The sequence below is a fragment of the Merops nubicus genome, unplaced genomic scaffold (assembly GCF_000691845.1).
Source record: "Merops nubicus isolate BGI_N331 unplaced genomic scaffold, ASM69184v1 scaffold4223, whole genome shotgun sequence".
Classification (NCBI taxonomy): domain Eukaryota; kingdom Metazoa; phylum Chordata; class Aves; order Coraciiformes; family Meropidae; genus Merops; species Merops nubicus.
Genome location: NW_008598101.1, coordinates 1,627 through 26,094, shown reverse-complemented (window position 1 = coordinate 26,094; position 24,468 = coordinate 1,627). Strand labels below are relative to the sequence as shown.

Below are 24,468 nucleotides of genomic sequence, written 5' to 3'. Positions count from 1 at the left end.
AGTGTCTCATGTTGCTGAGAAAACTGCATCTAACCTAGTTATAACTTGAAGATGATGTTGGCTACTGTGCTTTTGGGTGTGAACTGAATTTCTGTCTCCTATTTCTGTTACAATAATAACTTCAGCTCTGAGATGCTCATGCAGCTTGGGCTCGGCCCTTGGGAGGAGGCTGGCAGTGCTTGTCTTGCAGAAAGTGTGATAGGGCAGCTCAGCCTGGTGAGTTTATGCATTTCCACCTCCTCCTTTGAGTTGAGAGAGAGAGGATTTGGGGCAGAGGTTTCCCAGGCACTAGCGGTGGGGAGGAGGACGGGCCAGATGAAGTCCTCTGCACTGACATGTGCCTGCTGATGGCTCATTGAAATCCCTGCTTCAGGCGAGAGCAAGGTACCTGGCTGAAGGAAGGGGTGCTCCCCTCTCCCCTGTGGGTGTTTTCAGGAAGCAGGCCGTGGTGTCACCTGCCTTATCACTTGTGTCCAGAAACCTTGAGTCTGCTTTGCTATTCTAGGGAGACCTGATTGCATTACAGCTCTTTCCTGGGACTCACAACCTATTTAAAGGTTCACTCTGCCTGGTTTGCATTGCGATGAGGGTGGAAATATTGACTGTGGTGCTGTAAAAGGGATGAGTGTTGTTTTTATTGTTTGTTTGTTTTTAAGCAGTACAGAGGAAAATACTCCATCAAACGCGTGCCACAGGCTGCTTGCAGTGCCAGCAGGAGCACGGTACTGATTCTGTCACCTTCCTGACAGGTGCATGGGATGAAGGGAGCCTGAAGCCTGCCCAGAGAGGAGACAGCGGACCCGCAGAGCTGCCCACCATGAGCAGGGTGCTGCTGGCGGGCAGGATGCAGCCGGAGAGCCGGAGTGTCTGCGTCTTCCTGCCCCCCCGGGAGCAGCTCAACCTAGCCGTGGGGGTGAGTGCCCGGGAGGGAGGCCGGGAGGTCGCTGCCCAGGGCCACCACTCGCTTTTGTTAATCCCCATTGTTCTCCCCAAAGCCTGGTGCTGGTCTGCTGACCGAAAGGCTATTAGCCAGCTTAGGGTAAGTGAAGCTGCCCACCTAGAAAGTGGAGTGCCAACTCATTTGCAGAGTCCTTTGCAGTTATTTCTTTTTTGGTTGTTTTTTCTCAGAGAAGTCTCTGAGTGTCTTTGCCACTGATGATAATCTAGCAATTTTTAACAAGTTCAACCTGAAACGCCTTGATGACATAGCAAGCGTGCCCAGCGCATGAGCACTTGCTTTGGTGTTTTAGCTATTTCTGGGTTTGACAGTCTGCAGATCCCTTCAAAGACTCTAAGAGTAAACAGCCGTTGAAGGTGGGGCTTTTCCCCTCCTTTCAGTACTTGTACACACAAACACCAGAGGTAAGTCGCTTCGTTTCTTTGATCGCCACTTCAAATGCCTGAGTGTGTGTGCAGGAGTGACAGCAGAGCAGGTCAGCTGGCAGCCCAGCCTGGCACGGTGTCCACCACAGCACGGTGCCTCTTCGTGCAGCACTGCCTGCTCCTTGAACTCCTGAGAAACTGAGCTGACAGAGGCACTTCACCTTCAGACCACAAGCTAGCCTCACAGATAAGTGCTCTCAGCGTGAGCATGTGTGTGTACTCATGCGTGGGCTGGGGAGGTTTTGCTTTGGTTTGGGTGGATTTTTCTTCCCCCCTCGGGGATGGGGAGGGAGGGAGGGAGAGAAGACAGTTGAGGTGAGCTGTTATTTTAAGCACTTGATTGAAACGGTGGTTTTTGAAACTATGCATGCTAATCTTCAAAATCCTTGTAGGAATTTTCCTACCTACTGTGCTTAAGTGTGGCATCTTTAACTGAAACAGCCACAAGGGCTGGACTGAACAAGGCTTTAACAGCAAAATCTGGGGCACTCTGCTTCTAGGTTACCTGTTCAAACCAAGCCCATCTTCTGCCCCAGAAGGCTTTTGCAATTTGCTGGCTTTTTTGAAAGCCACAAAATAATGATTTAATTAAGTTCTTGGTGTCAGGTGCACTGTCCTGGGTAGTGCTCTGCCATGACTGACCCTAAGTCTCACCTTCTTATGGCTTTTATCAGGGAGGCTAAAGACTGGAGGTGGCAGAGCCCACCGTGCTGTGGGGGACGTGGTGACTGGTGTGCAGGGGCATTGTGCCAGCAGCTGTCACAGCTCCCAGCTGCTCCTCCACCACTGAGCCACTCTTCACTGTGTTGTTTGGGCAGTGCTTGGGCCATATGGCAAATCCTGCAGACCTGCAATTTATCATAAATCATAGAATCATGTAGATTGGAGAAAACCCTTAAAATCATCAAGTCTGACTATAAACCTAACACTGCCAATTCCATCACTAAATAGTGTCCCTAAGTGCCACATCTGCATGTCTTTAACATACCTTCAGGGTATTTAATGAGCATAAGAAATGGTCTTGGAACTTGGCAATGGCAGTGACAAAGGGAAGGGGGGAAGGTTTCCTCCCCTGCTCCTGCCTGCTGCCCCTCTGAAAGAGTCAGGGTGCCTTGAGCATCACTGCCTTGCCCCTCAGGGGGGTTCCTGCCACAGCACCCCTCGGTAGCCCTTGTAAAGACATTTTCCCTTCTTGCTTCTGCTGCCTCCTGCTTTGGCAGCTGGGAAGTTGGGAAAATATGTATGTGGAGATAGATACCTGTGTGTGAAAGGGAATAGCTGTCTGGGCCAAAACATGAGATCTCAACACACAGTTGTGTCCTAATTGCATAGAGAGTGAAACATTACCTGTTAGAGCTGGGCAAGTTACCAAAACCAGCTTTTAATTTGGTTTCTGTCTTTACCACAACACCCCTTCAAAACAACAACAAAAATTAAGATTTCACAGCTGGAGAGATCTGCTCTTTTCTAAAAGAACATCAAGGCAATTTTCTAGTGATGTTGATAGAACCCAAATTTAATTAGCACAACCACAGATGATACTCTCTGCATTTATTAGGATAATAATGCCACTACTTAAGATTTCCAAAGCCTTTTAACCTCTTCAGTGTGGAATGCAAATACTAAACAAGCTTGCAGCTCACTGAGGTGGGTAGGAATGGTTATCCTTTCAGCAGAATAAATTATAGATCCTTCCTGTGATAAGAACACAGTGTTTATGCATGTAATTCCTTTCTCCTCTTCCCATATCAATACCACCCTTCCAGGTAAGAGTTTAGCTATATATGTTTTATGTGGTCACGTGCAGATTGCAGCCTGCTCTTTAAAATGGATTTGCCTTATGCCTGATAGGGCGATTGAGGAGAGAATAGCAGGAGCTATTTTAAAGTCTCCTCCTGCAGCTGGGTATCTCTTAATTAACTTTGTCCACCTCTCTGGGCGTATAGACAGATTTGAGGGGATGGTAAGGAGGAGCACTGTTTTCCCAGGACTGCCTGTGAACACGAGGGTAAGCAGAGCCATGAGGAGAACTAGTGGGTGCTGCAGCTCACCAGCCCCCCCAAGGACAGCGAGGCAGAGTAGGAGGTTTCTGCCAGGGAGAATGTACATCGACAGCACAGAGCCACAAGTCTGCCTTGCTCCAGGCAGCCCCAGTGGGGAGATGGGGTATGAGCATTAGGGAGCTTAAGCAGGCTGTGAGGGAGGATGCTGCAGCTGAAAATGGTGCTGGTTGCGCCAAAGACCCTGGAGAGGCATCCAGTTTGTTCAGTTGTGTTTATCTGCCAGCATTGTGGCTTATCTCCCTGATAGTTTTAAAACCATTGATCAATACCTACTAGTTTTTAGGACTAGGTTTCTAAAAATTTTCTGGGGTGGCACCAGCTGAATAAAGGAGGAGGAACCTATGCTAGTGAGGGTACAGCCTGCCACAGAGCAGAGCAGGGCAGGCAGCCACCCTACCTCTGTGTGGGTGGTTCAGAAGCAGCCACAGCAGGTGTTGCTCCTTGCCTAGCTGCTGGAGCATGGGTAGGAGTGAATGGAAATTTTTGGAGAGGAGGAGGTCTAGTGAAGTCCTGTGTGTTGGTGAATGGTAAGTGTAGGTCTGAAATCTTTCAGTCGTTCTGTGAGCTGATCTCTTAAATCATATGGACCAATTAAAATAGAGATATGTAGCAAATATGCATGAATATGTTCACACAGAATGACCCTGGAATAGCAGTTATCTTCTGTAGGCTTGCACTTGACTTCACTTTGGACTAAATTTCATGCCTAAAGAAACCCTGAGTCTGGCATGGGGCAAAGCTGAGTATCAGGGGAAGGAATGACTTAGGGCATGTCTGGGATGGAGCTTGGCACAGGAACCCCATACCAGGGGAGCAGAGGCCAAAGAGAAGTGCACAGGTGAGGGATGGCAGGGGAAATGTTGGTTGTTTGGAGCAGAAGGGAAGGCAAGAGGAGGAGTGAACAGTGATTGCAAGTGTTATCAGTGTTTCATAGCCTTGGAGGCTGGGAGTAAAACTTGATACAGAAGGGCAGTGCCAAAAGGAGAATGAACAAGGTGGTAGCTTGCATACCAGTTGTGCAAGAAATCTGATTAAATCACTGCTTTAGAGCTGAGTCCCACATTGAAGTGCTCAGTTCCCCAGAACTAAGTATCTTAAAGCAGTTTTTTCTCCCTGTAAGTGTGAAAGCATGCCACTTACAAAATATATCTGATTGTATGGCTTTTATGTAGAATCCTGTGCTGCCAGTGGCCCTTGCATGCACTTAGCCATTCTGGCCAGGCATAGGTCACCTCTTCATTGATGAGTACTCGGGCAGAAGAACGTGCTCAGAGTTTGCTTCCTTGAGAAATGAGGCAGATCCACAACCAACTTTCCCTTCCAACTGCCTGTTTTGGCAGCTGAGCAAATATTGAAGTACAAGGCTGTGAGGGAGGAGTCTCACATGGAGATCCATAATAAGACCTAGATGTGGTTTTTGGTCTTACCAGAACTGTGCAGTACCTCCTTCCCTCTCAAAGCACATATATGCTCAGACGTGTGTATTGGTGCAGTGCAGGTTTCAAAGCTCCCCATAAAGCATTACTGAGTGGCTGGCTAGTGATGCCTTGTCAAGTACAAGAAAATGAGTACTTAAATGACCTCCAGTTTCCCATTGTCTGTGTCTAGTGACATGGTACAGTCTAGGACAGGGAGGGGAGCACAGCTGGTTTCTTAGGGAGTGTGACATGCCTGCAGTAAAAGATTTTGAAGAATTAGGGTGGTGATTAGTTTGATGGCAGTGATTAGTTTGCAGGAGAGTTCAATAGTCCACTTCTGCCCTGTCAGCTTTGCTGCTGTGGAGGCAGCACTGCACTGTGCCTCCCCTCCGGAAGGCTGCTCCTGCTGCTGCTCATCTGCATCGTCCAGCAGTGGCATGATGAAATCCAGAGGTTCTGGCCCATTTCACAGCAGCAGCTGGTAGCACTCAGGGCTGAGCTGAGCTTGTCTGTATTGCTGTTCTGCTCCTCCCCACCTGCTCTTGCTCAAAACTTCTCCTGGCTGCAGACTCGGCACGAGGGGTTGTGCGTGGTGTTTGTGCCGGTGGTTGCCTGTCTGTGCTCCTGGAGTGGTGTGATGGGGCAGAGGGAAGTGAGGCTGTAGGTGGGAGGGTGTTTAACTTTCTGATCACTGTACACATCCAGGTCTGCACATGTAGGTAGCCAGGGTCAGGCTCTAGCTGGAGGGGCCTGTGCTCCAAGCAGCCCTGCTATAGCAGAGCATTCCATAGCTGTGCCATGTCGCCCTGTGCCCTGCTGGCAAATCCTGCCCAGCCTCTGGTGCCCTGTGGGAGTGTGCACTGGCAGTTTGGCTTTCCCAGTGCTTCCTCAGGGTGTACACAGTGTTATGGGGGGCAAGGGTACTGGAAGGTCTCAGTGTGGTGTGGAAATGGGCAAATGTATGGGCTGTTGGTGACAGTTCAGAAGATGAAGATGTTCATTGCTGTGCGACCAGGAGTCAGCAGGGGCACAGAACAAGCTCTTCTATGTGGGGTACAGAGCAACCTCATCTCTAACTCATCAACTATTTCTGCTCAAACCATGCAATCTTGGGTTTGTTAGTGTAGTTTGGGTTTTGGTTCTCCTGAAGAACTTGCATCTCCTGAAGATGCAAGTTTTCTCTTTCGTTTTTTTTGTTCTTAACCTCTCAAAGAAAAATTGTGCATGAGAATAGTGTTTTCATTTCTGTGATTACAAACACACTTTCTGTAAGAGCACCTTTAAGTAGCCTGGTCAGTACTGCACAAAACTAGGGCTCGAGCAGCACTCTGAGTTCTTATACAAAGATGTCAATAGATAGGAAACTTTAAATCCATATCATGCTGAGCTTGGCCACTTTGTACTGTTGTGAAGGAGGGAGAATGACATGTTGATGATTATTTTGTGATAATAGCAATAATAATACTGAAAAAAAGAGATTGTCCTTTGGGTTGGTTTGATTTTTTTATTTGCTGTGGTACCCAAAAATGTATTGGCCTATGTAAAAAAGGAGAATTAGCCCATCCAGGTGTGTGAGCCATCTGTAATGTTGGATTGGTTGTTTCTTTCAGGTCAAAGCCACTGGACAGGAGCTCTTTCAGCAAGTTTGTGATTTAGTGAAGATTAAAGAGCCTCACTTCTTTGGCCTCAGCATTGTTAAAAGTAAGCAAACTCAATGCACGGAGCAAATGACTTGGCAAACATCCATAGAGCCACTTGTGTATTTACAGTGTGTGCATATAGACACAGCGGCCGTGCCTGCGGGGAATTGGGTTGTAATAAGGTCACAAAGTATGTAGATTATGCACAAGCTTCTTGGAGCTCTTTTGATCTCTGGTATGTGGGCAGACAAATTGGGAGAAGGGGGGGCTTTTGTTCTCCTCCTTTGTTCCACCTCTTTGTGGGGTTTGCTTTCTCTCCTGTAGCTGAGTTCCTAGCCAACGTATTTGTCACTGAATTCAAAACTGTCAGTAGTTGAACAGGAGGTGAATTTAAAAAGGTTGTTGGGGCTGAAAGTGTTACTTATCTTCTGAAGTCACATGTAAAGAATGTGGCACCAGGGGGATGAAAATCAAATGGTTTGAGGGGACTGAAAGCATGTGTGGGGGACGTTGGGTTTTGAAGTAGCACGTGGGAAATACAAAACTTCTTGGTCTGTGGGTTGAAGTCCAGTCTCTTTGGTCCTCTGGCTTAGTATTGACCAGGGAACAGTGCGAGATGATGCCTTAAAGGAGCAAACTGATACGAGAGATTACATTTCCAGGATGGTGTGTGCATTGGCACCTCCCTGTAATTGGAAATTGATCTGAGTCCTTCTAAATGTTTTTGTTTGTCTCCTTGTGAGTATGTAGTTTAAAATAGCTTCTTTTCAGTGTACTTGTCTTACTTCCTTTCTGCTCTCATTCTCTAAGAACTTTTGCTTTTTTTGAGCGAAACACTCAAACTGAGACCAACGTAAGCTCTTTATTTCCATGAGGTTTGTGGAGTCTCCAAGAGATTCCCTCAGTGTAACTAAACTGGTAGCTAACAAATATATCTATGCATTTAAACCAGCACAGTTTAGCATTTTATTTTTTTTTTTTTTAGTGTGAGAAAGACCAGAATGCTTTTAATTTTTTCACAAATGGACTGTGTCCTGTCAGTGTCATTTTTTCCATACCCAGACCCCCCCTGCTGCTATTTTACAGCACCGTTTTTTGCCTGTTCCACTTGCAAGACATCTTGGGTGAAATTAGAGCTCCTGTACACCCCTGTTAAGACAGGGCAATTTCATTCTTTCCTCTGAATTAGGTGGTCTTCTTCTATTCTCCTCCTATTTCTTTCACATTTTTCCTCTTCATATCTTTGTTTCCTATTTTGTGTACCTTGCTTTTTCCTTCCCTCCCATCTTTTGTGTGGAGCAGTTTTGCTTCAGCCTGTCAAGCACAGGTGCTCTAGTCTCAAAATACCCTATTGTGGGAGATACATTTCAGCTTGTTGGAAATGCAATGTAACTACCCCAACCCAAAGAGATAATAAAGCTGTACTGACAATACAAGTATATTGTCCATAGCTTTAAACATAAACAGTTGTCTTCTCATTTCACAGAAGTGTTCTTTAGTTTTACAGCAGCTAATTCTTTGCAAAGCTCTTAGAATAATGTCAAGGAAAAGAGTTGCAGCCTAGTAGCCTGAATTAAACTTTTTTTTTGTATGTGTATTGTTTTGTTTTCCTGGCTATCCCTTACTCCTGCTTGCTGTAGCTCAGTTTGTGAAGCTGCTTAACTGAAGGCTCCTCGTGTTCATCCTGCTCCTCCTGACAGCTGTCTCGCTCCACCACCCAGGCAGGTGTCAGGATTTTGGATGAGGAGGAGATTTATTTTTGTTCATGCCTTTAAGAAGCTGTTGGGGCTGGACAACAGAGAAGTGTCAGCAGCGAGTTTCCCAGCCTGAACGGCCGTGGCCACCAGAAAAACTGCAGCTGCTCTTGAAAGACAGACCAAACCTGGTCTGGTTTTTATTGCTTCCTCTAGTCCCTACTTTTTAGTCTGTCAAAGTCCAGTAAGCTGCTGACTGGAGTCTTGTGGGGTGGGTTTTGGGGTTTTCTTTATTTTGTTTTCAAAATAGCTCCAAGTTTGTTGCTTGTAGAGCTATAGCAAAGGAGATAGTCCACATACAGACACACCCTGTTTTGGCCAACAGACTGCTGATCATCTCCCATACTGCCAGTGGTAAGTGAGATCTTTCTTCCATCACAAAGGCAGCACTCTCCATCTGTGCCATTTGGAGTTAGACCTTAAGGCATTGCCTGCTTTTCAGGAATTTTTTTGTTTCATGGCAAGATATCATCCCAAGAAAGGAAAGCAGTCTGGTTATGTTGTGAGGAGGTCTGGGTAAGATTTTGCATTGCCCAGGGTTGTCTTGTGGGTACTCAAGTCAACTGTGTTGACTGAGCAGCAAGTCTGTGTATGTGCCACAGAGGCTCTGAAGGGAAGGTGTGGGGGTGGTCTGCAGGGCAGGGGTGGGTTAGGTATCAGGAAATGAGAGGAAGCTTCTGTGTTTCAGACCAAAGTACTCCTCTTCTGCATTGTGGTTTCACCCTTCTGTGCTGTGGCACTGTGATGCCATTTTTTAAGAAGCAACTGCCCTGTTACAATAAGGGTGTATCTCCTGTTTTCTTAATGTGCATTTACTTTTGGCAATCTGATGCTGCCACATGCAGAACAAGGTATTCTAATCCACCTGCATCCATTACCTTGCTGCTAGTTTGTCAACAAACCTCTGACTGCCAGCAGTGGAAAGAGAATGAAAATTAAAGGATTTCTACAGACCTGTAGCCAATCACACTGGATGGATTATCTAGATTAGGAGCCCACTTGACCTGCAGACATTGTACGGATAGACTAATGCTCAGCTGCTCTCATACTAAGTATGTGTGTGAGGTGGAGAGGCTGGGCTAAATAATCATAAATTTAACCCCTAAGTGTGGCAGAAATGAAAACAGCCCCACAAAGCACTGTGCAAACTGCAAACCCTGCATGCTGTGAGATCTAAGCTGTAGGCCTTGAAGCATGTCTTCCAGCATTTTTGCCTAAATTCACTGCCTTCACTTCTGACTCTAATGGTGGCAGAATAGGATTTTTCACCACTTTTGCTCTTGAGCTTTTTTATTCTTCACACAGAAACCCCTTCAGCCAACTGCATTGCAGGGGGGAAAAGCTTGCATCTATAAGAAGAACCTTATGTCTTTGAAAATGAAGTTTAGGAGTGTGTATTAATGGGAAGCCACACCGACACAAAGCCTGGGATGTGTTGCTCTTCCAGTTTTGTCACAGGTCATCAAGCAAGCTATACTTTGTGTTTGGCTGCTGCCAAAGTGCATTTTTAACTTGTAGTTTGCTCAGTGAAAGACCCTGCAACCCTGCCAGGTTCAACCTGGCTCCATAGGCTTCAGCAGTTGGGTCTTATATTGCAGCACCTCCTGCAGGGTCAACCTTATCTAGTGCCCTGTAGGAGGTTTCCCTCTCGTTATCAGAAAGTATCTGCAGGGATACAATTCAGTCTTCTAAACCAAAACTGATTGTCAGCAGACAAAAACCAGCCAGGCCTCCTTTGTTGTTATAACCCAGATCCCTGTGATCCTGAATCTTGCACTTTTCTGGAGCAAAGCTTGATTGACCCAAGCAGATGGAAGCCTTTGACTGGGAAGGAGCAAACCTGCAGCTCCTACACCCTGACACTGTCTCTCAGTGTCCTCTTACCAGTTTGTCAGGTTGACTTTCAAATAAAACCAAATCCTTTTGCTTAAGCTCCCATGCCTCAAAGATTATTGTTCAGCTACAACTGTGGCTGTTCACCTTGCCAGATCCATACCTCCTGGTCCCCCTTACTTGTGTGCTTGGCCAAGGAGACTGGTGGTTAACTCTGCCAAGATCACTCTGTCTCAGTTACCTCTTCTGCATCTGTGTATCTTCTGGTACTGAAGTTCATGGATGGAATACAATGCCATGGGTACTTTTTGTTATGTATCTGTTATAACAAAGAGTCTCTTAAGATGACAGGTAACAATAGAAGTTTTCCAAAATCCCTCATATGATTTCTGCATCCAAATCCTTCCCTACTATCCCTGCCTCTCCTCCTTCAAACATCCACTTGGATGGTTACGTTTCCTTTATTAATTGCTCCTATATCCTAACCTAAGAAACAGCTCTACTCTGATGATTTCAATACCTCCAACAGGAGTTAAATACAGTGTAAAGAAAACACGGGCAGAAATGTGCCTTAGAGGGAATTGCAGTTCAGGTGTTTAAAAAAAGCATGTAACAGTCCTTGGAAGCACTTGCATGGTCTCTTCCTAGGGAGGCATTGTTTTGCCTGCACCTGCTGCTGGTTGTTTCAGCATTGGTGCAACATCCAGCCAAGTGCTCTCCAGCTTGAGGATTGCAGGGGTTCACTTGCTCCTGGATGAGCAGTGTTGGAAATGGTTCTGCAGCTCTTCTCATGCAGAATTCCCTGTGGCACTGCCAAAGGTCCAAGGGGCTTTGCCTGGTCGTGCCTTGCTGCTGACTCTGAGATGCCAACAGAGAATTCCTGCAGTACATACCCATCACCAGGAATGACTGAGCCTTTACCTCAGTCTGCAGACCTCAGTGATTCCTAACAGCCACACTACCTCAGGCTTCTTGGTAACTTCTCTTTTCAGTCTTCCCTCCATATACCTCCTGGCTGTCCCAGGTAAAGCAACATCAGCCAGGACCTCCCTTGCTTTGTCCTCAGCCTTTGTGGTGGTTCTTGCCTTCTTCACTTGGGATACATGTACTTCCTGGCTAAAGCTAAAAACACAAGATTGCCTTAAACCAAGTTTCTCTAGATGCCTTAGAAAACTAATCAACCAGGTACTGAAGAGAGGATAAGGCTTCTTTCTGTTGGCTTGAAAGGTAAGAGAAGGAACATGGAGAAGTTACGTAGAGGTGGTGGGAGCAGATGCCATGTGGATATTGAAGTTCCAAGGTCACCTACAGTTAGAAGCCTGGAGAGCTCCACATGCAAAACGAGTGTGTGGCTGTCTCTTCTTCAATAAACAGAATAAAATCTGTGCTGGTATTCAGGGAAGCCAAACAGGTTATGTGAGGTCTGTGGCATGTGTGCTGAGGTATTTTTAAGCACTGTTTTTTTTTAGCTTTAGCTCTTCCCTAACCCAAGCATCCCTCTGTTCTGCTCTGTCTCTTTTCTGCTGCTTCTCAAGGGAAACAGGGGTGTTGCCAAGAGCTACATCGTGCTTCATCAGGGAGGAGTTAAGCACTATAGCCTAGGACAGTTTTTTCCCCTTCTCTTGAAGGCACAAAATGCTTGCTATGTGGGAGTTTGGCTTTGTACTAGTTCGTATTTGATTTGAATCCTAATCTTCTGGACTATCTAAATGGTCACAATATTAAACTATACTTGACTCAACCAAAGCAGTTAATGGGATGTTCCTGGCTGCCTATGGGGCTTGAGCTCTGCCTTGTGATAGGACAGGACTTACCTCTGTGGAACTTCCCAGTGCTCACAGCCCAAAATGGGCACAGGAGGAGAGCAGGTTATTGACATTCACCATTACTTACCTTTTCTTCAGGGAACACTCATAAAAAATGAAAAGGGGAGTCACTGGTTAATAAAAAATAATGGCCTTTAGAGTAACAGTGTCTCTGAACAGGTTTAATCCTGGATCACAGACATGATTTTCTATTCTTGCTTTCCCTGCAGTGTAAATAATGCCTGTGATAAATCTGCGTCACTCTGGATCTGTGTCACTTTTTTCTGACTGGAGACTTGGCCCATTAGGGTTTTTTAATTTTTTTTTTTTTTTTTTAACAATGAGCATCCTGTATTTGCTTAACTATGTAAACGTGCTAAGCTAATTTTGTGGAGTAGGAGCACTTGAATGTTTGCTTTTCTGGTGAGTGCTTAATTTGAAGTGAGATTTTTGCAGCATAAACTTTCCATTTCGTTTGAGGGCCCTTGAAAGCTAAAATTGGGAGAAATGCACAAATTGCATTACTTTAAATTAGCTGTCTGTCCAGATGTGGTTTTTTGGGATTGCAGTGCAGTGTTGTGCCAGGTCTGGTATCTATACACTCATACCTGAGGTAACCTTTAAAGAGAAGCTGGTGTGATGTATTTTTAAGCTCAATGGCCGTGCTGAGAGGCGATTCACGGTTGCAGTGTCAGTACCTGCAGGTGGGCAGGTGCCTATTTCCATGCACGTCTGCTTCTGAGCCAGCTTTTTAGTACCTGTCAGTTGTTGTCCTTCAGCTGAGGCCAGTGAAGCAGTGACAGTTTGTACCTGCTGAGTATCCAGCCCGTTTGGATCCACAGGCTGGACATGTTCTTCCCTGGAAAGGTAACTGTGCACTCCTATTCTGTCCTTATATTTGGCACCTTCATCTCTGTTAGAGATGCTTATTTTCAAGCCAGAGACAGTTTTAGCATCTGACTTAAAATCTTTAAGTTTCACCACTAATCCAGTTTAAGGAAAAAAAACCCCACAACCTATGTAGGGCTGGGGAAGGAAATATCCCTTTGTTTTTGTAGGTGGAAGCTTACACTGCAGGTTGACATTCCAGCAATATTAACTTCATTAAGGCAGGAATGCAGTGCTGCATTCTTGCACGGGAGGGATGAGGAGGAGTACACTGGGCTGGGCTGGTGAGGAGTGGGGACCCCCAGGGAGAGCTGATGCATTGGGGTGTCCTCCTCTTCTCTCAAGTCTGGCTTATTTCCGCCGTGGGTGCCTGTGGTGGAGCGAGCGCCCTGCCCCAGCACTGCCTAGGCCTGTGCTCTCCTCCTAGGTATCTAAGCAATTGCCACTTCCAAGGACACAAGGCATAAATTCAAGTGTAATTCAACTATTGAATTTATATTCAACAGGCTTCCTAATGAGCGGTTATTGACTCTCTAAGAAAAGCTTCACAGAAAGACATTTACCAGCTTGCCAGCTGTCAAGGGACAGAGACAAGGCCAAGAGATGGAGCAAAGCCATCTCTCTCAGCAACTAGGACTTCTATCAGCCTTTCCAAGCCAGAGTTATCTGATCTTAATGGACTTAGAGAAGGAAGGGCTGGGGCCAGCATAATCCTCCAGCTGCCCCATCTTAGAAGCATAAGTGAAGAGGCAGGTACAAGATGCAGTCTCTGATGCTAAAACCTCTTCCTCTACTTGTCAAAATAGCAAAACAACTTCTATATCACCTTGTGTGCTAGGGCACTTAAATTCCCACCACTAAAACTTTCAGATTTCTGTACAGCAATTTCAACAGTGCTGTTAAACATTGTGTGGTCTGTGTATGTGACATGTCAAGCAACGTGGCAAACAGAAGTGTTATTATATTAAAATTGCAGCTGCAATCAGTACAATGCAGGAAAGAGCCAAGACATGGAAACAGGACTTTTTGGAGATTGTCCTCTTTGTGTCCAGTGTTACTGGCATTTTACACAAGGTTTCCTGTTAGTGTGATGTGCAGACCAGTTCTGCCTAGCAGCAGGTGTGGTTTCTCTCACTTGAGATGGGAGCTAGAGGAGGTGGCAACAGGGGGTTGTTTTGCTTGCTTGTTTGGTTGGTTGGTTTTTTTTAAAGCTTGCAAAGGAAGTATTTGCTGTATCTGCCACTGTAAGGAACTGGAGAATGCTCTGTGAGGTAGCTCAGAGCCCCTTCAAATACCTGCTGTAACACTGGCCTCTGCCAGGCCTTCATCTGCTCTACAGACACGAGTGCAGGCTCTCATCTGGTTATAAATCTCCATTAGAAGAAAATCACCTCTGTTGTCCCTTTTTTTTTTTTTTTTTGACGTCAGAAAGCAAAAGCCAAAGCTTGGAAGTCTGGGCTGGTCTTCAGGGGCAGAAGATTGTTTTGTGAAAGGTTTTTTTTTTGTTGTTTTTCTCTTTTCCTTGCTCCTTTCATGTCTAAGAAACAAACTCTTCAACTTGGCACTTATGTCACCGTTCAAAACGCTTTTCTAGGCAAGACCAAAGAGTAGAGGGACAGGTCAGGTGAATGAGCTCAACTGGCATTGCTGCTGTAGCCTGAAACACCCATTGGGTCTTCTTTTAAGCGACTTGAGAAGGCTCTGGGAAAAATGTTTCACTAGCTGAGTGGTTTGGATTTGATAATTGGTAAGCAGTGTTACAAAACATTGGCTTTGAAAGCAGCACAAAGCTCTTTCAAGATGATGTGCTGTTCAGGTTGTTTCTTGTTCACCCTTACCTGGGTGGAGAGCACGTCCTGGTCCTTTGAGGTAGGCCAGGTTTCCCTTCATTTCATTCATCTTTTTGCTCTATGAAAGGAGTTGGGTGTGAGCAGGAGAAGCCAGATCTTCTGAGGAGGGCATTTGGGTTTGGTTCTCCTAACTTTTCACCATTTCAGAGGATCCCATTCATATGTAGAGAATGAAACCTGTCAAACACCTGACTCTATCCATTTGCTTATGCCACGTTGGACCATGGTGTTACATGATGGCAGAGTGGAAGTTTGGGTAGGGCTTGCTTATTTAATAATAAAAAACTGAATCTGCTAAACTGACAGTACAATTAGCTTGGTAAGCTGATGCTTCCCTTCTGTAAGTGAATTCTTGCTTATAGAGCAAGAAGTCTGCATTTCTGGCTGAGGTATTTGAGGAACTTGAGCTCAGCATCTCTTGAATCAGAGCAGAGGCTGACTGTCCTTCCATGGTGTCTGGAGTAGCACATGTGCTTAAGAGACTGTGCCTTCTCTTTTCCCTGCCCAGTCTGTTCCCTTGTCAGCTTTGTTTTAAAGTGTACTGCTTGGAAACAACTTCTATAGTACCTAGGTATGTAATAAATAAGATTTTCTAGTTCTTTAATGTTAAATGCTTTTTCCTCTTGTCTTTCAGATAATGAATATGTTTTTATAGACCTGGAGCAGAAGCTTAGCAAATACTTTTCAAAGGAGTGGAAGAAAGAGACCACCAAAGTAAGACAGACGTTTAATTTCAGAGGCTACTGCTTTGGTGTTGGGCTACACAGTAGAATGAAAGCTCTTAAATTAAGCTTCATAAAGCATTTCGTGAAGGTGGTATGCAGAATGCTCTTCAGAAGCAAGATGTGGCAACTTGTGCATGGCTGTACAGTTAATTACAAGAGGTAGGCCTAGCCCCTTACACAACTGTACCTGAGCAGGAGTAGCCACACAGTTGCTGTTTAGCTGCAACTGGAGTGCAAAAGGTCAGTTGGTCAGTCTTCCTTTGGAACTTGGCAGAGCCTGGGGGTAGTCTGGAGACCTCATTGCTATCCTTAAGCACAACAGCCTCTAATGACTTTTTGTGACTTGCACCTGACATGAGGGAGAGGGCTGGAGCTGTGACTCTTCGAGAGTACATGCAAAAGGACAGTGGAGTGAGAGGAAGAAGATTTTGTTTGAGAAGAGTCTTAGTTCTTTGAGGACAGCCAGCACTGTGAAGGGAGAGAGAAGCTACGAGCAATAAAGGCCTATGTAATTGTTTAGTGCTGGTCATTCAGGCATGATAATGCTTGCCTGTGTGTGTCATTATTAGAGGAGCCACAGTCTGGAACAAAGTGTAGTATGCAATTACATTCAGATGTCTTAATTAGCTCATTATTACTTTTTCCACCTTCCTTAAGGGTTTTCTTTTGCAGAATAGGCACGCTTGCTATTTCTGCTGCTTAGAGAAGTTTGTAGATGACTAGTGAGGTTTGGGGATCTCTCTTATCCCATGCTGCTTCTCCCAAAAAAGTGAGGGTTACTTCAGAGACATGTGCCAGTCTTGCAGAGGGCTGTCTGTCCAGCCAGTGAGGGTTTCCTGAGGCAGGTGTTATTGGTCACCTTGGGATGAGGTACACTTTGTGGTTGCTTTGAGGCTGGATTCTTGCAACACTTTTTAAGTCAGGATAAGCCTTGAACCTCTGGTGTGAGGTGAATCATAAAAGTCTGAATGAGTTGCCATTGGCAGCACTGAAGTCTGAGAAGAGTTAGGCTATTGGACAGGGTTAGCTGACAGGGATTTAATTCCTGTGGAGACATTTCAGGTGGAAAGCCCAGTCCAGCTGATAAAATAGGCTGATTATGACCAAGTTCCAGAAATAAAATGTAAACATTTGCACGATGATCAAGAAGTTGCTGTCTGCATCAAATGTGCACAGCATGTACCTTGTCCCAGTGAGATGGGTCTGACCAACAAAGCCTTGGAACTGCCTGTGTGAGCAAAGTTACCTGTACAAACATTAAAGAAGTGAGTGGCAAAGTAGGAGAGATGAGAAAACGAGCTGCCCGTGCCTCTTTTGGATCTGCTCGTCGCCCCATCCGAAATCTTCTGCCCTCCCGAGGGTGTTTTGCCATTCTGACTAAGAGTCAGAAGTCTGCCTAAGAGTTCTAGGATTCCTCCTTGCAGTGAGCCTCGCAGACAGTCAGATCCCCCCAAAACTTGCCAAGAGCTAAGAGTAGAAAATGAAAAACAGAATGGGGAGTTAGCTTGAAGAGAACGTTACAGAGGGGTAACAGAAAATATGGATGCTGAACCTCATTTAATTTGTTTTCTGTCTGCTCTAGGGAACAGAGAAATTCAGCCCTCCTTTTGTTGCCTTCTTTAGGGTGCAATACTATGTAGAAAATGGAAGAGTAATCAGGTAAGTTTCCTCCTGTAGTAGTTACTGTGTTTTGAATTATTCACTATGTTCTTAAAAGGCAAGAAAAGTATTTCCTTACTAAGCTCATCTCTTTGAGCTCACAGAAATAAGCTTAAAAATTCACTTGATTTTTTTTTTTTTTAGAAGAACTTCACAGACTTCCTTGCCCAGCCATGAATGTTTTCCCCCCAACTCATACTCCTTACCCCTAGGAAAATTGTGACTGCTTTTCAATCTGTGTTTAGAGAGCAGGCTAAATGATGACAGTATCAAACTATGATTAACACTCTTTTGCTTACGTCTTTTGGTTGTAAGAGAAGCATCAGCTACTAAAAAATAGCTATTTATACTTCAGAGCACATGCTAATAATTTTGCATCTTTTTTTTTTTTTTTTTATCTGAGCAGTGCTCTGTACAGTCTGCTCCTGGAAATAGATTTTTATAATTGAACAAAAGAAATGACTTCATAAGTTAGGGAGCTTTGCATTTGTAGCCCGTTCACACGGAATATGGGCTGCACTCAAAACACCACCACCCTCACCCACGGTACAGAACAAAGGATGAGGTAGTTAAAAGTGAACAACTGACAGAGTTAATTTGCATCAGCACTTCTGACGTGGCTGTGACCCCGGGGCAAGCCAAGAGCTGGGATCATTTGGGTGGATTAAAATCTTTACCAAATTTTTGGCATTTGTTCTCCTCTTGAACAAAGCTCGGTGGTTTTTTGTTTTTCTCTCTCCACAGTTTTTAATTTTGGATACAGGGGAGTCTTTCTTCTGGAGTCTGTTTGGCTCTTAAGTGTTTTTTATTTAGTTTGGGTTTCAGGTACAAAGGGAGATTGCAAATCTTTCCATCACCCCCAGTGTACGTATCCTTGAGCATCACAAGCAAGTTTCTCTTGCACTATTAATTTAACTGGAGAGGTTTGTGGAACTGTGCAAAGGTAGTAACGTGGCCCCTTCAAACTACACACACACTTTTATGAGCAGACTGTAGTGTCCAGCACCTCATCTGTAGGTACTTGTCAGCAGCCTGCTTCCCATGAGCTCTTACAGCTGGGGAGGTGTGGGTTATCAATGCTGCCTGATAGCCATGCCTTATCAGTCTACCCTGTTTAGCAACTCGAGGAAGAAGACAAAAACAAGCCCAAGGCTGCTGTGTCTTTTGATCTACCTTGCAGGGAATTAGTTGTTGAAAAGTACCTAGAGCCTAAGGCAAGGTGAAATGAAAAAGCAGTGCCAGGTTTAGAGGGGAATGGAGGACAGGTGTGCAAGGAACAGGATTGGGATTCAGGGGAGTTGACTCTCCTGGCTGGTACAGGCTTTCCAGAGAAGCAGAAGTGCTTGATGTAGTCAGTCTCCAAAACAGGTGTGACATGATTTTTCTTTCATCTACCTTCTGCCCAAACTTCTTAGATCTCCTGCTGCTTGAGATAGAAGCTAGCATTTCCCATGTTTGTACAACACTTAGTGGGAGAAGACCTTGATCTTGGCTTGGTGCTCCTTACACGTGCATAACTGTATCAGGGTGGCATTGGCACACATCAGGGATGTCAAAATTTAATCCCTCCTCTTAGAAAGAAGATATGTTTGAGTGGTCTTATCTGAGCCTGAACTTTTCTTCTTCAAGTGAATTTGCCTTTGTGTCTTGCAGCGATAAGGTGGCACGGCAGCTCTACTACTGCCACCTCAAAGAGCAAGTGCTTATGTCTCGGTGCAACCACAAAGAAGAAATCTACTTCTTGCTTGCTGCCTACAGCTTACAGGCAGACTTGGGGAACTACAGGGAGAAGGTCCATGCTGGCAAATATTTTGAACCTCAGGCCTATTTCCCTCAATGGGTAAGTTTCGGAGGATCTTTCTGTCAACAGATTGTGCACAAAGCAGGAGCTATGTCAAAGTAGTACCTACCTGCAGACATGCAACTTCTCCAACCCTCACTGCAGTGATGAGGTAGAGCATCACCCTGAATGTCCCTCAGGAGGTATCTCTTCTTTCTACTGGATGTAGGTGCCCATTCCTTATGGGCTCTCTCATTAGTGAGGTGATGTTTGTGTACCCTTTCTTGGTGAGGGAATGTGTTGATGGCAAATTAATAACTCTGACAGTGTGGTTGTCTTTTCTTAATTCTTTTATGGCTTAAAGGGTTGTGTATTTGCAGTGACACATCAGCAAGATCTGTCCAACCTAAGCTATGCAGAAAACCTCAGGGCTGTGAAGCCAAGTCCATTGCCTTTTGTACTTATCTCTGTAATGCTTACCTCTGGGATGGATAGATCCAAAACCTTAAGGGGTAGTACAGCTGTGCAGTGCCTCTGGTGGTTGCTTTGTCATTAATTTCTGGCTCAACTGCAGTAGGAGAAGAGGGAAGGGCCTAAAAATGGGTTTGCATGTTTCTTTATAAGCTTGTGCCCTTCAAGACTTACAGTCGGTTTAGAAAACCAAGATTTGGATTAGCTGTCAAATGAAGGCAAATTACCTGAGACTTTGTCAGACCTGGTTACCTGCAGAGAATTCTCCTCCTATGTTGAAGTGTCAAGAAAACTGTTAATAAACACCCAGGTGTCTATGGGGAAAAAAAAAAAAAAAGGAAAGCTAGCTTTGCTACAGACACATCATTCAACTTCACATGACCTCTGCTGAAGCAAGATCTTCCATGGGATCTGGACAGACCCTCCTCTGCAACTCAGTTTAGTTCTGGGGCCCCCTCCTCTGCTGTGACAGCAGATTTTAGCCCAGTGGACACCTTGGGATATCTGTCAAAAAGCCCTGATGTTTCTGGTAGTAGGCTGCTTGTGCCCAGGCGAGTTGCATCTCCCCTGAAAGGTGGCACTGTCCCCTGCTTTGGGGAGGTGAGGCTGGTAGCGTCACTTATGCACGAGTCCCAGCCTGCCTGCCTTGCTGTGCAGAAATACACCTTTCTCCCAGACAACAGGTCTTCATCCCATGCTGTTCCTTGCTGCCTGGCAGGAGGTAGCTCACAAAGGGCTGGAGAAGGTGCCTCTCGTGCTTACCGCTTCTAGGGCAGTTAAAAGTCTTATCTCAGGCTATTGCTCATCTGGCAAACATTGCAAAGGCCAAGGCAAAGCCTGTCCCACCTGAGCTGAGCCACAACCCCAAGCAAGTATGTGGGTGATTTATTACATCATTACAAAGAATAAAATCTGGCAGGCATGGGGACGCTTCTCTCCCTGCCCCCTGGGCTCCTAAGGGGAGATACTGAGTGATCTTCACTTCCAACACATGCTTGAGATCATTTGGCTGAGGGCTGCCCCAAGCCTCGTGCTCATGGGGAGAGGTGGTGCTGCCCCAGGGTGATCAGCCCAGCTTTGAACTGTGGAGCTGGCACATCTTTCTGCTGACGTCGCCCAGCTAATGGCATCGAGGTTGTCCTCCACTGGTGAGAGGACAACTAATCTGGCAAGGTATGCAGAGGAGGGCAGAGGTGTTGCCAGACAGAGTATACAAGGGGCTTAATAGAAAATGGAAGTGGGAAGTAGGTGGTGCTGGGGTCTGGCTGTTCTGAGCCGGGGCTGATTGTTCCTGGCAGGATGTTCTCCGGTACCTTGTGGGATCTAGTTTTAAATGCCCCCAGTGGTGGGGGATTCTGTGAAGGTAATTCAGCCAATACTTCTCTTATCTGTCACTGCTGCTACAGCCTGGAAGGGGACAGTCTGTCGTGGGAGGGGGCCAGGCTGCCCCGTAGCCTTGTACGGAGAAGGCATGTGAACAAGTGTGATGCATTGCAGGGCAAGAGCAAAAGGCCCAGCGTGGGTTTTCTCCTGCTTAGCAAAGCCACGTGCCTGCCAACTGCTCCCAGAAGATAAAAGAAAATACTTGGAGATAGATAGTGTTATCCAGCCCTTGAGGATGGAAATGCTAAATAAGCCTAATGGTGCAGTTTCTGGTCTTAAAAGGACCACCTACCGTTTCTTGGGTGTTTGGAGATGTTGCTGTTGATTGTGTTGGCATGCAGAGCAGTATTTATCTGCCTATAAGCATTTAAGGATGCCAAGAGTTAGGAAAACAAATTCCAGTAGTTAAAAATGAGAAGAGCTGACATGACCTCTGTAGGCTTGGTCTTTTATGTCTTTGCCATCTAGGATCTGTTTGGAGACGTGGGTCATCTGGTCGTCTTTAAATGCTTATCCTCTAGGGAGGTAGAGGTGAACGTGTGGACCAGCATCTTCAGGGACCACATGAACCTCCTCCACCCCCAGTCTCTGCTTTCCTGTTGATGACAGCTGCCTCCCATGGGGATCACTGTAGAGTTGCTGACCTGTTTGTTTTCCTTGTGGTTTAGATAATTGCAAAGAGGGGGAGCGACTACATCTTGAAACATGCCCCAGAGATGCACCGAGAACAGCAAGGGCTGAGCGCTAAGGAGGCGGTGCTGAAGTTCATTAAGGAGTCCTGTCTGCTGGAAGATGTGCCTGTCCACTTCTACAGGCTACAGAAGGTTAAACAAAGAGCTTCTTATTTTGAACTTCTCTCTCATTATTAATTGGGTACACTATTGCATTTTTCAACCTCTGTTTATTTGAGGGTCAGCTGCCTCTAATTCAAAGAGGCCAAACACATCTAAAATGTTCAACCATTGAGTCCTGTCTCCACAAGCAAATCTTTTGAAAATACACAGGTGTAGTTGGAATCTAGTTTTGTTCCTTGGCCAAGAAATCTGCCACAGGAGTCAGAAAACTTAATTTTTGTCCCTGCTTGTCAGTAGACTCACACCAGGGAAATCACCGAGAAGCCCTTATTTTTTTTGTTGCAGTCCATTGAAACAGTGACAAGAATTTGGCCAGCTTTCACACACATGCCATGCAATAACTGAAGGTGACAGTGAGGCATCCTGACTTTTACCCCCTGCCAGCCCTGCCAGAGTGGTTGCTGTTTTTTCAGCTGTATGTCAGTTTTTGAGTTCCTGGATCGCTGATAGTCCTGGAGTCTCAGACTCCTTACCCAGTCAAGCTTGCAGAGAATGAGCTTTGTTTTCACATGCTAAGAGAGTTTAGAGTAGACATGTAGAGTTCTAGGCCTAGAAATAGGACTAAAGAGAAGCTTTCTGTTCCACTTAGGTGAGTGAAACCTCCCCGTCAATGAGGAATGGCTTACACCTTTTTTCCCAAAAGGAGATACTCTGCTTTGTCAGACTCATAATTAAACTTCTTGGCATTTGTGCTCAGTGGGATTTTTGTCTGGGAAGTATCCGTGTCCTTTGACCGGATCTGGTAGCTCTAGTTGCTGGAGAAACAGGCATTTTCTGGAGGAAATAAGTTCCAGTTTGGTCTGTAGTCCAGGCTTAGTTTCTGTACCTTGCAAACCATAGATGCTATCCTTAAATCTCCCCTGTCCTCTCTGCTTTGATTCTAATGCTGTCAATGATGCAGTCATAAGAGGGCTGGTTACACTCGAATGCCACAAGAAATGCAGCTGGCAGAACATGATACAATTTGTATCTAAAATCACCACAGCTGTGAAATTGGTTGCTTTTAATATCCAAGTTCCTCTCTGACTTGATCTTACGTTTTATGCATTGGTAACTTCTTCATGTGGTGTTTGATCCACAATATGATCTTCTTCCTGCTGTGTGACAGTTACCTCATCTCATGATGAGATATCCTCCTCCTAGGTGACACCTGGGTCACAGAGCTCTCAATCCAAGTGCACAGGAGTGTCAGGTGAGGTTGTCAGTGTGCTGGTTGCCCTGAGATTTCAAAAGCAGTCACTTTTGTCTTATGCTCTCCTCGTGGCTGCTGCTGAAGTTGAGAACTCCAAAAGAAAAACACAGCACCAAGACCCGTATCTGTCCTCCAGACCAGCACTGATTTATGAAGCTTTTTGCCCATAGGAGGTGGAAAAGATTTCTTAGTGACTTTAAACTGGAGACATGGATGGCATCAGGGACAGAGGGTGAGGTACTGTGATGGCATAAGGTGGGCATTGTGACAAGCCGGGTGAGGAGAAAAAGTTTTGATGTAAAGTTTGAGCTCTATGAGCCCATAAATTTTCACCCAAACGTTTCCTTCCTCCTGCTCTTCTAGCAAGAAAAGTATGCTTCCCTTTTCTAACTCTGCCATGCCAGGAGAGCCTGAAAGTACTAGTTCATGGGTTTTTTTTTTTGGTCTTCAAGCAAAGGAATCTCATTAGAGATGGCATATGTTGTGCTAACATACAGCATGAAGAAAAACAAGGTAGTACTGCAACCCAGCCAGAAACATTTAAAACCACCTGCTCCCAACACTGAGATCAAAAGGTTAGATGGAAAGACCCTGTAACTCTTCCTCCTGGTGAAGGGGACACCTAAGGTTCAGTAAGTCCCTGGATGGGAACAGCAGTGCCATGGCAAGGAGGAATGCACAGGCATCCCCCCTCTGTTTCCAGCTCAGTCACCTGGAGAGCGAGAGTGGGGACAGCAGGGGCAGCACGTGGCAGTATGAGAGGCTACAAGGTACCTCTGAGAGCAGGAATTGTCCATGCCTTCAAGTCTCTAAAGCTGTGGGGTTCCCTGTCCAGGGCAGCTAGGGTGTTTGCTGGTACAATGCTTGAGTCACCCAGCATGAGGGGATTTGAGGTGTAGATTTTCAGGGGTCAGCAAGGCAAGGTGCACTTTACAAACACAATAAAAACCAAATGAGCTGATGGCATCCGCCTGATGAAGAGCCCTGCTACCCCTCCTGCAGCAGATGCCAGAACAAGAGTGTGGTCTTTGTAGATTAACCTTTGACTCCAGACTCTTCTGTTCTTTTAGGATAAGAAGGAGGATCGCCCGACGGTTATCCTGGGCCTGACCCTGAGAGGAATGCACATCTATCAGGTAACAGACTGCTGGGAGAGCCTTCTGGTGTAGCATTAACTTTGCCCAGCTCCCCTGGCCTCCCCCTTACCGCAGCTCCCCTGCCTCCCTTGCAAGGCCAGGCTCTGCATATCTCACATTCTTGGTTGTTGGCAAATTCTTCGCACATCCGTGACTCCTCCCTGTACCTTGCCGGTCCCTGTGTCACTCCAGTTTGATGTGTTGCAGGAGGTGAATCACGTTCGCCAGCTCCTCTACGACTTCCCCTGGTCTCACATTGGGAAGCTGGCGTTCCTGGTGAGTTGTGGTGGAACAGAGGCCATCTGGCAGCGGGCTCCCAACCTGGGAGCTGCCAGAGCTGTTGGCCTGCCCCGCACTGGCTCTGTCAAGTCCTGTCATGTGCACACGCGAGACCACAGCTGTCTCTGGGAGCTCTGAAAACGTGCTCTCAGTCATCTCAGCGGCATCTCTCCTCTTTATGCAGGGGAAAAAATTTGAGATCCAGCCAGATGGTTTGCCCTCTGCACGGAAACTGGTTTACTACACGGGTTGCCCCTTCAGGTCACGGCACTTGCTGCAGCTCCTCAGCAACAGCCACCGGCTCTTTCTGAATATCCAGCCGGTATTGAAGCAGATCCAAAAAATGGAGGAGGCT

General features: G+C 45.9%; 1 protein-coding gene across 1 annotated transcript; it reads left to right on the top strand.

Annotated features, from left to right (window-relative positions):
- Positions 1 to 817: 817 nt before the first annotated feature.
- Positions 818 to 24,465, top strand: FRMD1 (FERM domain containing 1; the record flags this gene model as incomplete). The annotated part of the gene is made up of 9 exons (XM_008936913.1): positions 818 to 913; positions 6,475 to 6,565; positions 15,269 to 15,348; positions 16,942 to 17,018; positions 18,672 to 18,858; positions 21,321 to 21,476; positions 23,769 to 23,834; positions 24,042 to 24,110; positions 24,298 to 24,465. Coding segments are annotated over exons 1-9 (990 nt in total), but the record flags the coding sequence as incomplete, so codon positions are not given.
- Between the last annotated feature and the right edge of the window lie 3 nt (positions 24,466 to 24,468).